The sequence below is a fragment of the Cygnus olor genome, chromosome 4, assembly GCF_009769625.2.
Source record: "Cygnus olor isolate bCygOlo1 chromosome 4, bCygOlo1.pri.v2, whole genome shotgun sequence".
In the NCBI taxonomy this organism is placed as follows: Eukaryota; Metazoa; Chordata; class Aves; order Anseriformes; family Anatidae; genus Cygnus; species Cygnus olor.
This window is the reverse complement of record NC_049172.1, coordinates 64,073,742-64,086,330: the sequence shown is the minus strand read 5'-3', so window position 1 is coordinate 64,086,330 and position 12,589 is coordinate 64,073,742. Positions and strand designations below refer to the sequence as shown.

General features: G+C 37.6%; 1 protein-coding gene across 1 annotated transcript; it reads left to right on the top strand.

The window, feature by feature from the left end:
• Window positions 1–3,956: 3,956 nt before the first annotated feature.
• TMEM128 (transmembrane protein 128) lies at window positions 3,957–11,934 on the top strand. Its single transcript, XM_040556002.1, has 5 exons — window positions 3,957–4,269; window positions 5,131–5,272; window positions 7,400–7,561; window positions 8,676–8,784; window positions 10,249–11,934. Exons 1-4 carry the CDS (start codon window positions 4,041–4,043, stop codon window positions 8,773–8,775), a joined length of 633 nt encoding a protein of 210 aa, XP_040411936.1. The 5' UTR covers window positions 3,957–4,040; the 3' UTR covers window positions 8,776–8,784; window positions 10,249–11,934.
• The last annotated feature ends 655 nt before the right edge of the window (window positions 11,935–12,589 follow it).

Here is a 12,589-nt window from a genome sequence, read left to right as displayed (position 1 = left end):
CTAATTGGGGAGCAACAAGTTACTACTTACAGTATTATTTCTTAGTTTATGAACAGAAAGCACAGAGAACATTGCACATTCACTCCTCAAAATTAAGAATACACCTACATTATAGCCAACCTCCTTTAATTAAAAATGTCCTACTTAGGTAAGAAATGAAGAAAATTTCAGGCAGGTTTCTTGTCAACAAACAATATTTGGGTGCATTTAGTTAATGACTTTTGTAACGGGGAAAAAGTCACAATATTTACTAGAATATCAGAAAACTAATTTGACTTTCTAAAAGTGAGAAAGTAACTGAGAAACCTAATTCTAAAATTTATGCGAACCCAGTCAAGGAATATAAGAAGATACCACTTGTGTGCCTCATTATGAGTTACTTTAAATTGAAATTAAAACAACTAGTCAGTAAATGGCAAATACTCAGCAAACACTGAGAAAATTAATTTAAAAATATACAGCTAGATCACAAAATTCAGCTTTCATTTATAACTGCAAAACTTGAATATAGAAAACTTTAAAAACTCTCAAATAACTTACAAAACATTATTTGTTATTTAAAATAAAAGAACCTGAAGGTGTTGAAATCAGTTTCTGAAAACATGGGAACAAGTCACGTTGTGAAAGATGAGGAAAATATTTAACACAAAAATCGCTGTTAACTCCAACCTTTGTACATTTCTTTCACAGAATCTTCAAATCCACAAATTCCTTTCACAGTGTTAACTATTTTTTTTTCCGATAAAGCACCATATTTTAGAATACTTCCTAACATTTCTACAGGAATTCTTAAACTTTTATTTGCAAGAATTAATCATCTGTAACATGTCCATTGTTCAGATGCTTTGTTAATTAGGTTGTTGATTATGTAACAGTCTCCGTTCAGCTCCTGATCACTATCTATTCTTTAACAGATTAATAACATCTGAATCAGAGAAGCTCTGTGAACAGATCACAGAAAACATCTCAGCTCTACAAACACTGAACATGAGTGGTCCAGGTTAAGGTCAACAGTGAGTCAGGGACGGGAAGCTCTTATTTCAGCTCTTTGCACAATACCTACTCTGTAGGTAAACAGGAGTCTTCAGTTTACAACACTAATGTATCTTAACCTTTTCAAACACACATTTATTTAATTACTACATTTAAATCAAAGATATTTCCTTTGAATAGCTTTTGCAAAGAGAATGCATGATTTCCTTTGTTTCTTATTTGAATCACTAGCATGAAAGTGAAGGCTGAGGTAATCATTTCTCAAAGGAAGTAAAACAAAGAAACCTCTATTTCATTGCTAAGAAAGCTAAGCTCAGAGGCTCCCATGATCTGTTAAATTCAAAATATTCAATTGATCTAAATGAAAAATAATTACTGTAGTCACTAAAGACTGTGATGTGGTTGATCCTTATGTAACACATGTTCTAAGAATAGGAAAAACAATTTCTTCTCACTATGTGAAATTCAGATGCAAATGAAAGCAGAAAACAAAACAACATTCCATCCTTGTATCTTTTAGGCTGAATGTACTCAAAAGTCAATGCAAAGTAATAAAGAATAACCAGAACCCTTGCTTTGCTCCTCGCTAGAGCCTCACTTATCTATAAAACTGGTAATAGCACATTTAGGAAAACACATTGTCCAAATTACCATTAGCAGCCGCTTTGCTGACAAGTTAACACCTACAGGTAGATTATACAATGTAGTGTATCTACATACCAGGTTACATGAAAATAGAATCATAGAACAGCCCAGGTTGGAAGGGAGCTCGAAAAATCCAACAGGTCCAACCCTTTATGGGAAAAGGGAACCTAGATGAGATTATCCAGCTCCTTGGCCAACTACATCTTGAAGTCTCTGCTGATGGGGATTTCACCACATAAGTGGGTTGTACCACATAAGCAGAGGTTGTTCCAGTGATTAATTATTCTCACTGTTAAAAAAAATAATAATTTCTTATTTCAAGACAAAAATGTCTCCCAGCATACCTTGTACTCCTTTCCCCTTACCTTCTCCATATTTCTCCTTGTGAAGGGAGTGCTTTCCTCCTTTTTGAAGCCAACTTTTTAGTACTGGAATATTGAGGTGAGGACGTCCCCAAGCCTTCTTTTTTCCTGGGCTCTTTGGTTATGTCAATTCAGGTGCAGGACTTGTCTTTTTAAAACATACGCCTTGAGTAGCTTAAGTAATGAAGCCTCAATTCCTTTATCACTGCAAATTACTGTCCACAATTCCCTCATCATAACTCCTGTGCCTTGTTTTCACCCTTACATTAGGCAGGATGCAGCAGATGCTGGAGCTAAGTGCATGCTGATGAGCTGTGCAGTCATGCTGTTTCAACTGAATATACACAAAGAGTAAGTGTTACTCTTCTACTAGCAAAACACACAGATTAACCCAAATTTTCCATTATTTCAGCACCTACAACTCAAACCAAATATAAGAAAAAGTGTTAGCTAAATATATTGAAAAACTTGGTCATATGCACTTTTAGGGTTATCATTACAATAGTTACACCAATTTAAGTGTATTGAGTTGTAAGGCTGCTGTACTAAATTAGGCTATATCTGCAGAAGGCCTATTATTTCATCAAGAAATATCCTAGTTTTTTCATCCACTTCAAAAGGCACTTGATAAGGTCATTAGTTAATCAAGAGGTTTAGAAGTGCTTAAAAACAGTCAGAGCACGTCTACCTTGTATGCTATCTAGTTTCTACCCTTCTGATGGCCTGAACTTTATAAAGATTTACTGATAAAATATATATTTAATCACAGCCTACATGCCATTCTTTTTGCTTTTCCTGTTTTCTCAACATGAAGCAATACACATATCTGCAAAACTTCTATGTTGATGAAAGCCATGCAGCATGCAAGGAATGACTATGGTATGTGAAAACACGATGTATTTCTCATACTCGTTGTTTTCATGCAAAACACTTGGTTTACTTTCTAAAAGGAAAAGTATAATTGGGTAACAACATATATGTTTTGAACTTCAATTTATATACAGCTAGAATGACTATAAATCTGCTTTTGTTAAGTAAAACACATACCAAAATTATTATTTTTCAGTCTACCTCCTAAGAATCTGAACTTTTACTGAATAGAAAAAAACATTTCTATTTGACTCCTGTACTATTTAAATCACTGCTGTTATTGAGAGTATATGGGCTGCAAAATGTGAAGGTCAAAATATTTATATGCTACCCAGTCTCCCAGTTTTTCCCCTATATTTCTTATTTTTTAGTTATTTTGAGAAAACAGGACTGTACACTTGGATATGCATCATAGGGTTCACTACTTTCAGTGGGGATTAGTGTCACTCTTGACACTATTAAGTTATATTACTGGACTATTACCAGAGCCAGCATTTGCTATAGCTGTACTCGTGATAAGACACCTTTTTGTTCTCTAGATATAAGGCATGATTTTTATCAATTCCTTTAGGAATAAATAATAAGGAAGAAGTCTAATTTTATCAGGAGAGAATACAAGAAAGAAATTATCCAGATGAACCTGAAAGGCACTTATAGCTAGAACCTGAGGGATTATTTTCGGACGCACAACTCACTGCAATATTTTCTGCGTTTTTCTTTATCACTCCAACTTCGATCCTGAAGACCAGCAAACAAAACGTGCAAGAAAGCTCTCATTTCAAGAGGGCAAATACTCTAAGAGTACATTTGAAAATGGATCCAGATTTAAAGCTGGAGTTGGCAGTCTAATATTTTCAAGGCTGTGCCTACAGTGAGACGGATGGACTGATGGATGATGGTGAAGCAAAGAGCTGCTACAGCTCAGTGCGACTTGGTGTTGTTACAGAACCATCCCGGGAGCCTCCCTCTCGGCCTGGCGGTGCCATTAAACGACAGCTCTTTGAGGTGAAGGGCACACACGTTGCTCCTCGCTAGCAGCCGCCATTACCTGACTGCCTGCCCCCCCACCGCCCTCCCGCTGCACCCACGCGCCGCCGCAGCGGGCACTAAAAGCTGTTTCCCGACACGGAGCGCTGACAGCTTCTTCGGCTACGGTTATGGCCGCCTAAAATGGCTTCCCTCTCTGAGAACAGCCGCCCGGGCCGCCCTTTCCGTTCGCAAATGCAGCGCTGCCACCGCCCTTCCTTTCCCGCTCCGCCGTCACTGCCGGGGCTGCCCAAGATGGAGGCGGGCGGGGAGCGAGGGGACCCGCTCCCCAGGCTCCGGCGTCATTTGCGGCAAGGGGCAGAGCCCCGCGCCCTGCCGCTGCAGCCGCCGCTCCGGGGCGGCGGGACGGCCGGTGGGTGCTGCCGGGACGGGCTGGGGCTGCGGTGCCTGCCCTCGGGGGAGCAGGGAGAAGGGGACGGGTGCTGCTGGAAGCCCTCAGGAGCGAGGGGGCTGTGTCATCGCCCCCCCGGCCGCTGAGGTGCACGCTCGGCGTGAGGGAGAAGCGGGCGGCGCCATGGCGCAGCTGGGGCGAGAGGGCGCTGAGCTGCGACCAGCCTCGTCTCTGGAGATGGGGAAGAAGCTCAGCGAAAATAAAAATAAATGGGTGGTTGTAAGCTCCAGTAAAGCCGTTCGTACGTTCAGCTGGTGGCAATGCATCTACAATGATGCAGAGATAGCATAGGTTATGTTTCTGAAGGCACATAAAGCACCAATAACTTTTAATGATAAAGGAACTTCAAAGTATGAAACATCAAATACACCTGTACATCACAGATACCTCTGTTTCACTTTTTTTTTTTTTTTTAAGTATGCGACTATTGAGTATTGTAGTTTTTTACTGTGGGGCACAAAAATACACTTCCAAATTTGTTTGCTTTGTTGTTCATAAGTAGTTAAATATGCCTTTCCTAACCTAGTCAGCTGCTAATTTCCCAAAAAAAGGTATGCAGACAAAGTGTGCTGGTTGTTACTGCTTTGTGGTTTTTTTGTTTGTTTTTTTTTTTAATCAGAGGGCACCTTGCTTAAACTCTTATTTCAGTAAATGTACAGAGCTTTTTAGAATGCTTCCTCTCTAGTACAAAATGTATTATACTGAGTATAATCACCTCCAAATATTAAATAATTAAAAAGATAAGCATAGTGTTTCATTTAAGTTTAATCATACTGCATTTAATGGCTGGCTTTAGTGATACAATTATGTTCATATTTACAGAAGAGTGTGCAGCTGTAGAGAAGAAGAAGAAGCCTTCTCCTAGACTGAACATTCATTCTGCATTCTGGATTTTGGCTTCAATTGCTGTGACGTATTACTTTGACTTTTTAAAATCTGTTAAGGAAACTATTCAAGCAGATAGGTAAGATACCTTTTCTTGCAAAGAAATGTTGCATTTTCATCTTACAATTGTATTCAGATAGCTATATCTGAACTTTGTGTTTTAAATCTTGGATAAACAAGATCTACAATAGGAATAGAGAGAGGTGGGACTGTTCAGCCTGGAGAAGAGAAGGCCGGGGGAGGATTTCATCAATGTATACAAATACCTGAAGGCATGGGGCAAAGAAGATGGAGCCAAGCTCTTTTCAGTGGTGCCTAGTGAGCACAAACTGAAATATGAGAGGTTTCATCAGATCATCACTCTTTACTTTAAGGGTGGCTGAGAACTTGTTGTGGTTTAGCCCGGCTGGCAGCCAAACACCACACAGCCGTTCGCTCACCCTCCCCCCTCCCTCTCCGGGATGGGGGAGAGAAACGGAAAAGTAAAGTCTGTGAGTGGAGATAAAGACAGTTTATTAAGACAGGAAAAATAATAACAATGATAATAATAATAATAATAGTAGTATTAATAGTAATAATGTGTACGAAATAAGTGATGCACAATGCAATTGCTCACCACCCGTTGACCGATGCCCAGCCTATCCCCGAGCAGCCAGCCCCCCTCCACCCTGGCTAGCCACCCCTATATATTGTTCAGCATGACGTCAGATGGTATGGAATACCCCTTTGGCCAGTTTGGGTCAGCTGTCCTGGGTCTGTCCCCTCCCAGCTCCTGCTGCATCCCTAGCCTGCCCGCTGGCAGGACAGAGCGAGAAGCTGAAAAGTCCTTGGCTTGGTGTAAGCACTGCTCTACAACAATTAAAACATCAGCATGTTATCAGTGCTCTTCTCATTCTAATCCAAAGCATAGCACCCTGCCAGCTACTAGGAGGAAAATTAACTCTGTCCTAACTGAAACCAGGACAGCACTGGAACAGGCTGCCCAGTTGTGGAGTCTCCATCCTTGGAAGTACTCAAAAGCTGCCTGGATATGGTCCTGGGCAACCTGTTCTAGGCAGCCTTGCTTGAGTATGGGGGCTGAACCAGATGACCCCCTGAGTCATTATTATTAAATTTGGGTAAATATCATGTTTAAATGTAAGATTTCAAGAAAAATCTTTTGTTAAAACTTTTTTTCTTCAGGATCTACTGAGCCATCTGTGTATGTCTAAAATTTGTTCTAATAGCAAGATGTTCTAATACTGTACCTTCAAAATTATTCTCAAGTACAAGAAATCGCTGCATATTCTATTGAAAGTGTTGGAGTTTTGACTTTCAAAAAAGCTGAAATTAATCTTAAAACATCAGTGAAGTTTTGTGTGTTTTTTTTTCCCTCTTGTTCTCTAGACTTCTTTGAGTAGACTAGGAAATAAATGAAATTATTTCTATGAAATAATTCTATGTTTTTTTTCCTATTCTATTTATTTGCCATGAAATTATTCTCAGTGGGATTGATAGATGTTAAACATTTCAGATAACTTCACCTGGAGGTGCCTTTCGAACTTTCTCATTGTCATTATTGTATCAATATATGGAGGCTGAACAGGGCCTAAGCTCTGTGCTGTGAGCTTCTCTGAAACTACTTTTCCAGGTTTGTCTTTCCCATCTTAATCTGGAAGTATGTCCCCAGATAGGGGATGCACCATTCTAAATAATTACATACTTTTTTTTATTGTGAATCTGAAATCCTGGATTTCCCTGTGGTTTTGTTCAGTAGCTTAAAGTTTTTTTTTCATGATTTTTTCTGTTAAAATTAAGAGTTCATAAACTCGAAAGCTTATTTAAAGCTTTCTACAACACTTCTGCTACACAAAAATTGGTAAAGTCAACCGTACAGTAAGAAGCACAGTTACTGTGGAGCCTAATTTATTTCATTACTTATGAAGTATTTTTAGTGTGTTAGTATAGAAGATCACTGTGACAACGTCTGCTGCATTGCATTTCCAAAATATTTGAGGGAAAAATAAATGACAGGAATGATGCATTGTGAAATCAAACTGTAGTAATGTGTTTTGTAAAAGTAATTTAAGAAACACAATAAAGGAGCTCCAGGCTAATGTGTGTAATTAACAAGTATTGTCTGTTCTGTTTCTAGCCTAGCATGAAGATTAATATGTGAACTGAAATGTGACCGTACTTAACATGCTTTTTTTTCCCCCCGCCACAGTTGGTGGTTTGTCACTGGCAGTTGCTTATTGGCTGCTTGTTTATCTATTGCCTTTTACTGCATAATATATCTTGAGTGGTATCGTGGAATTGAGGACTACGATGTGCGGTATCCCATACTGATACCTATCTCAACAGCCACTTTTATTGCAGCAGCAATTTGGTAAGTTGAAACACATATATACAAACTTCTGCTAAAACTGTACAGGTCTAACTGTGTAAAAGCTGCTTCTTATAAAATGAGCCCATTTCTCTAATTCTACTGAATGTACTGGTGACAGTACTAGTTCCACTGTGCATGATTTCTTCTGCCTTCAAAATTTGTTCATGAGACAAGATTTGTAGCAGTTGAAGCTGTGTAGTAAGTATACTTTTAGATGTACTGTGTCTTTTCTGTATTGTGAGGTTTAAAACTTTAAAGGTATATTCTCTAGTAGAGAAAATTTTACCTGATCAATTCCTAATGCATAGTTCTTCATTATCAAACACAGTATGTATAAATAGCAAGTATACAGAAACTCATTCTTATATGAGCTTTAAGAGTTTCTGTCTTGTCAGAGAATGGTACGTTTAGTAAGAGATAATTTGTTTATGAGATGGGTCAGAATTGAGCAAATGTGCATGTGAGTGAAAAAGTATTTGTGTGCAAGTATATTTGCTCTCTGTATGAAAGCTGGTTGTCCCTTTCAGTGTAGGTGCTGTGTCTGAATAACACCAGTATTTGTTGCAGTACTGGGGGTGGGGTGGTGGTGGAAGAAAGACTGAAAAAGATAAATGTTCCTTAGAGTTTAGAGTTAGTCATATCCATAATCCTGGTAAATCAGTTGTAAAAGAAATCGTTCCCCCCCCCTTCTATGTAGTTAATTCATTCTCAGCTCTAATTAGCTGTAACTATAAGTTGTTTTTTTTTCCCAGCTTCCATGCATGCCTATGGGAAAAATCAAAGAGTATTTCATTTTCAGATGGTTCATACGTAGAGATTCTGAAAGTAAAAGGTATCTTTACTCTTGATGGGTCTGAGTGGCTTTGCTCAGTGTAAAACAAATCTGCAGCAGTTACTGGTGTTCTAGGATGAGTTGTCAGTAAATAAGCAGAGAACTAAACTACCAATTTAATAAGTGTTTTTTTTTCTTTCAAGTTGTAAAGAAACAAGTATTTTTCCAGGTTGCATTGTTTAAATTTCATTTCTTCTCGTGCTATGATTTATTTGCTTGCCTGATATTTCCACATGACAACTGAACTTTTAGATAAAGCTTTCTTCTTTTTTTTTTTCCCAGTTTCAACGTTGCCTTATGGCCTGTTTGGTCGTTCATGACACCTTTGTTGCTCTTCATTCAGTTTATGGGTGTTGTGATGCTTGTGTCACTCCTGGGATAAGTCCTGCAGGTAAATAATAAATTGTTTAGTACATGAAAGTATTTATCTTGTTGCATAAGCTTCTTTGTTATACAAACAGTTCAAGGATTCCTACTCTGCATGCTTTTAGGATATTGAAATGTTGTGGCAAATGGAGTTACTGGATAATATGCATGAATCTTAAAGGGAAGAATATCCTTTTCCTCTTCCCAAAGATTCAGTTCTAGTCAGTGAAAAGAAGAGATAAGTGAGAGTGGATGGCTTTGAGGAGTACAAGCCAAATATCTGAAGCTTTTACCCAGACCTTCCTTCTTAGGGAAGTTGCTTGACATATAGTAAAGGGGAGAAGCTGTAAGGGTCCATATGCAACAGTCTTCTCTTTCCTTCTCCCTCCTCCCCTCTACCTCTGAATTAAAATTCTTTATTATCTTTAAGTATACTGCTTTCATTTTCTGTGGTGAACAGTCCACTTCTTGGATATTCCTAAAAAGCAACCTTTTTAAGGCAAAAACAGTTATTTTCTTGACTTGAAAAATTGATTCCCAGTACCTGTCACATTGAAAAGGGGTTCTCACATTTTTTGTTAGGATATGCTATTCAAATGAATCCCATGAAATTGAAAAGCTTAATAAAGAAAATATTAAATACAGCTCAGTAATGGGGTAAGAGATGTCGCCTGATCACTGGCGTCTGCATCATCCAGTGAAGTGACTCCAGCAGGTTGTTTGCTGTACTTGCTCACAAGGGAATGCGAGGAAGTCTGTATGTGCTTGCTGTCACAAATCTGTTTGAGTAAAGAAGTCCCCCAGCATTTTCATGAGTGAGGCAAGAGGAATGGGACAGTGCTGGATTTTGAGTATAGCCTCTTGTAGTGCCAGAATTGTAGGGAAAAAATATTTAACAGCTTGGTCAGCCACATATACACAGCTTTTACTTGCATAAATGAACTGAAACTAGTCATACACCTTTTCACCAATTCCTCGATATCAAGAAAACTTTTTTTTAAGGAGCTAATTAACTTAGATCATACCCTGTCTGTGGACTTCTGAAAAATACAGTACTTACTTCAGAACCTCTTTAATTTAAAAGCTCGAGTCGCATCTGCTAGTGCAAAATTCCTCAATGCATGTTTGTTCCTTCTGTCACTAGCAACGTTCTGTTTGAGCACTGGAAAGGTGGAGAAAGGATGTGCTGTGATCTGGTAGAGCTTTGCTCTTACTAATGGACTAAAAGAACCATTCTGCATTAATTTGTACTTGGAGATAGAAAGTAAGAAGTACTAGCTAAATGCAGATATTCTGAACAGCTGAACCTTGCGAAGAAAACAATTTGTCTGTATGAACAGCCAAGTAAATTCTGTTGCACTGTAAATTATTAGTTGGTGATGCAAAGTCATCCAACTAATGAATATCAAATTATACAAGATACGGTTTGTGCAGTATATATAGCCTTACAGTATTTTTTATGTCGGATTTGTTTTTTCTTCTCTTTCAGCCTTATGTGAAGGACTCCAGTTACAGTTACCCTGCAAAGTGGGTGTTGTTTTCGTTACATTCCAGTCTTTTCATTATTTAACGACCTGATTTATAAATCAAATGGACATAAACCCATTGTTCAGCCAGTGGCTGCAAAAAAGCAACTGATTAGTGAATAATTGAAAGATAGATGGGTTTTATCTCTCTTAGTAATATAAAGCACTTCATTTGTGACGTAGCCTGTTTTATAAAGGTTTTATTCGCAGTTCAATACTAAGCAGATGGGTAATAGGTCAGTTATATGGTTTTAAATCCTATCTGGGGACTCCAGATTTCACTTAGCCCAACTTCCTTCTTAAAGCAGGTTGATTGGTTTGAAAATAATTGATACCTAAATTCAAGTGTTATGTTTTTTTTAGTATGTTATTTTTACATTTCAAGTGATAGCTAAAATACTGATATTTGGAATCTCTGAATGTCTAAACTTACACATTTGACAACATGGGAGACACTTCTTGGTCCATTAAATTTGTAATTATACATGTATTGTCATGGAGGAAATATTTCATTAATCTAACCTCTTGACTTCAGATCTGTTAGCATTTGAAAAAAGATATGTATCTGATTAAGGGCCTAGAAAGCTGGTTGAAATTTCCATCATTGATAATCTGCTAGTGCCAATAGTGAAATAAATAGATTGCACTTGTACTGACATAATTTGTCCACAGCCAAAGACAGGAGATGAAGCTGTGAATAACCAGCAATAGAATGAACAATAGTAACACTACGCAAGAATTGAAGAGCACAAAGTAAAATATTTTGATGTATATACTGTTTTCCAATGTTCAGGATGCTTTTCTTCCAAAAATTAACTTTCCATTCTTAACAATGCCTGTTAATGAAATTGCCATTTTTCTTCCTCAGCAATAGAGGTTAATATTAAATTAAATGTCATTAGCCATACACAGCTGGGAAAATAACATTGTCCATTTGTTCACCTTGTTTGAGATACTTAAATAACAAGAAACCTGGGCACCATCTAGTTGCTAGACCATTTTATATAGGTCATTGTGTTAAATTCTTTTTTTGGAAGATAGGAGAAAGTAGAAGCTGGTTATTGAAACTTGTTTAAATTTACTCTTGTTGCTTGGAGTCCAGACTGTTCGATTCTGACTTTCAGATTCACACCATTGCTGAATACACACTACGTGAAACGTTCAGTAATGAAAAAGGCATTGGCTGAAGCTACTGCAGTTCCATTGAAGAAAAAAGTTGCTGGCAGTAGGCAGTGTAAAGGATCAGTCAAACCAAAGTAAAATACATCTAGCACTACTGCTAAGGAGTTTGTAGAGGAAGTCAATAGTTTGATTTTTTTTTTTAATGTAAAATTTGAGTTTACAAAAAACAGTTGTACTTTGCATTTAGAAGTGATACTTTGCATTTGCTTATCTTAAGGTCTTCATCTTTTAACAAACTTAAACAATTTTATGTCTGCATAGATGATGTACATTGACCGATTTTGTTTATTATTTAAATGCACTTTTGCTCAGGGATGGTAATTATCACTTTATTCTTATTTATCAACTGTACAAATGCCCTAGGTGCTTTAAGTTGACCCTGTACTCTTGAAATAATTTTAATGTTTGCTACATGTTTCCTCAAATTTACTCTTCTGGACATCTTAATAAACTTTGTATAAAGGTGATCAATCGTTGTTCAGTACTTACTTATTTAAACATCTAACTTCACTGTTCTTGGGACTGTCAGCCCATCAGTTTGTCAATTCATTTTGTCTTTCATGACCTCTCAGCTGGCTTAATTGGCAGTGTAATACTGTTCAGTATGACTTGGAAGAGCTATTTACCCTGTCTTTTTCTGAAAATCCCAGGTAGATAAAGTTTATTTCATAAAAGTCCTGCAGAGTCTTTTGGTAACAGTTACAGGTATCAAATGCAATACTCATTCCCTTGTATGCTCAAAAGCAAGTAGGGGTGAGTCTGGTAAGAATGTAAAACAATGTTTGCTGTAATTAACAACCTGACAAAATCTTGCTGCTGCTTCCAGTTGTGTGAACTCCTTGCTTTCATTATTTTCCTTCTACCAATTAAAGTGTTTAGGGCAAGAGATTAGAAAGATATCTTAATAGTTTCCTGAAAATAATTACTAGGTTGTCAAAATCCCTACTTGAGTATGTTGTCTGGCTTCAGACTACTGCAGATATTTTCTGTATCTATTTACATTAATTTCATTTGAGGATGAGAATCTGTGCCAGCACCAAAGAGCTTTTCTTCATGGTGACGAGCGTCTTTTAGAATCACCTTAAAATAAAAATAAAAAAGCCTAGACGGTGAAGATTATTT

Coding starts and splice junctions, on each gene's coding strand:
- TMEM128 (XM_040556002.1), top strand. CDS start 4,041: ATGGCTTCCCTCTCTGAGAACAGCCGCCCGGGCCGCCCTTTCCGTTCG. Junction 4,270..5,130: donor CCGGGGCGGCGGGACGGCCG/GTGGGTGCTGCC, acceptor TCATATTTACAG/AAGAGTGTGCAGCTGTAGAG. Junction 5,273..7,399: donor GAAACTATTCAAGCAGATAG/GTAAGATACCTT, acceptor CCCCCGCCACAG/TTGGTGGTTTGTCACTGGCA.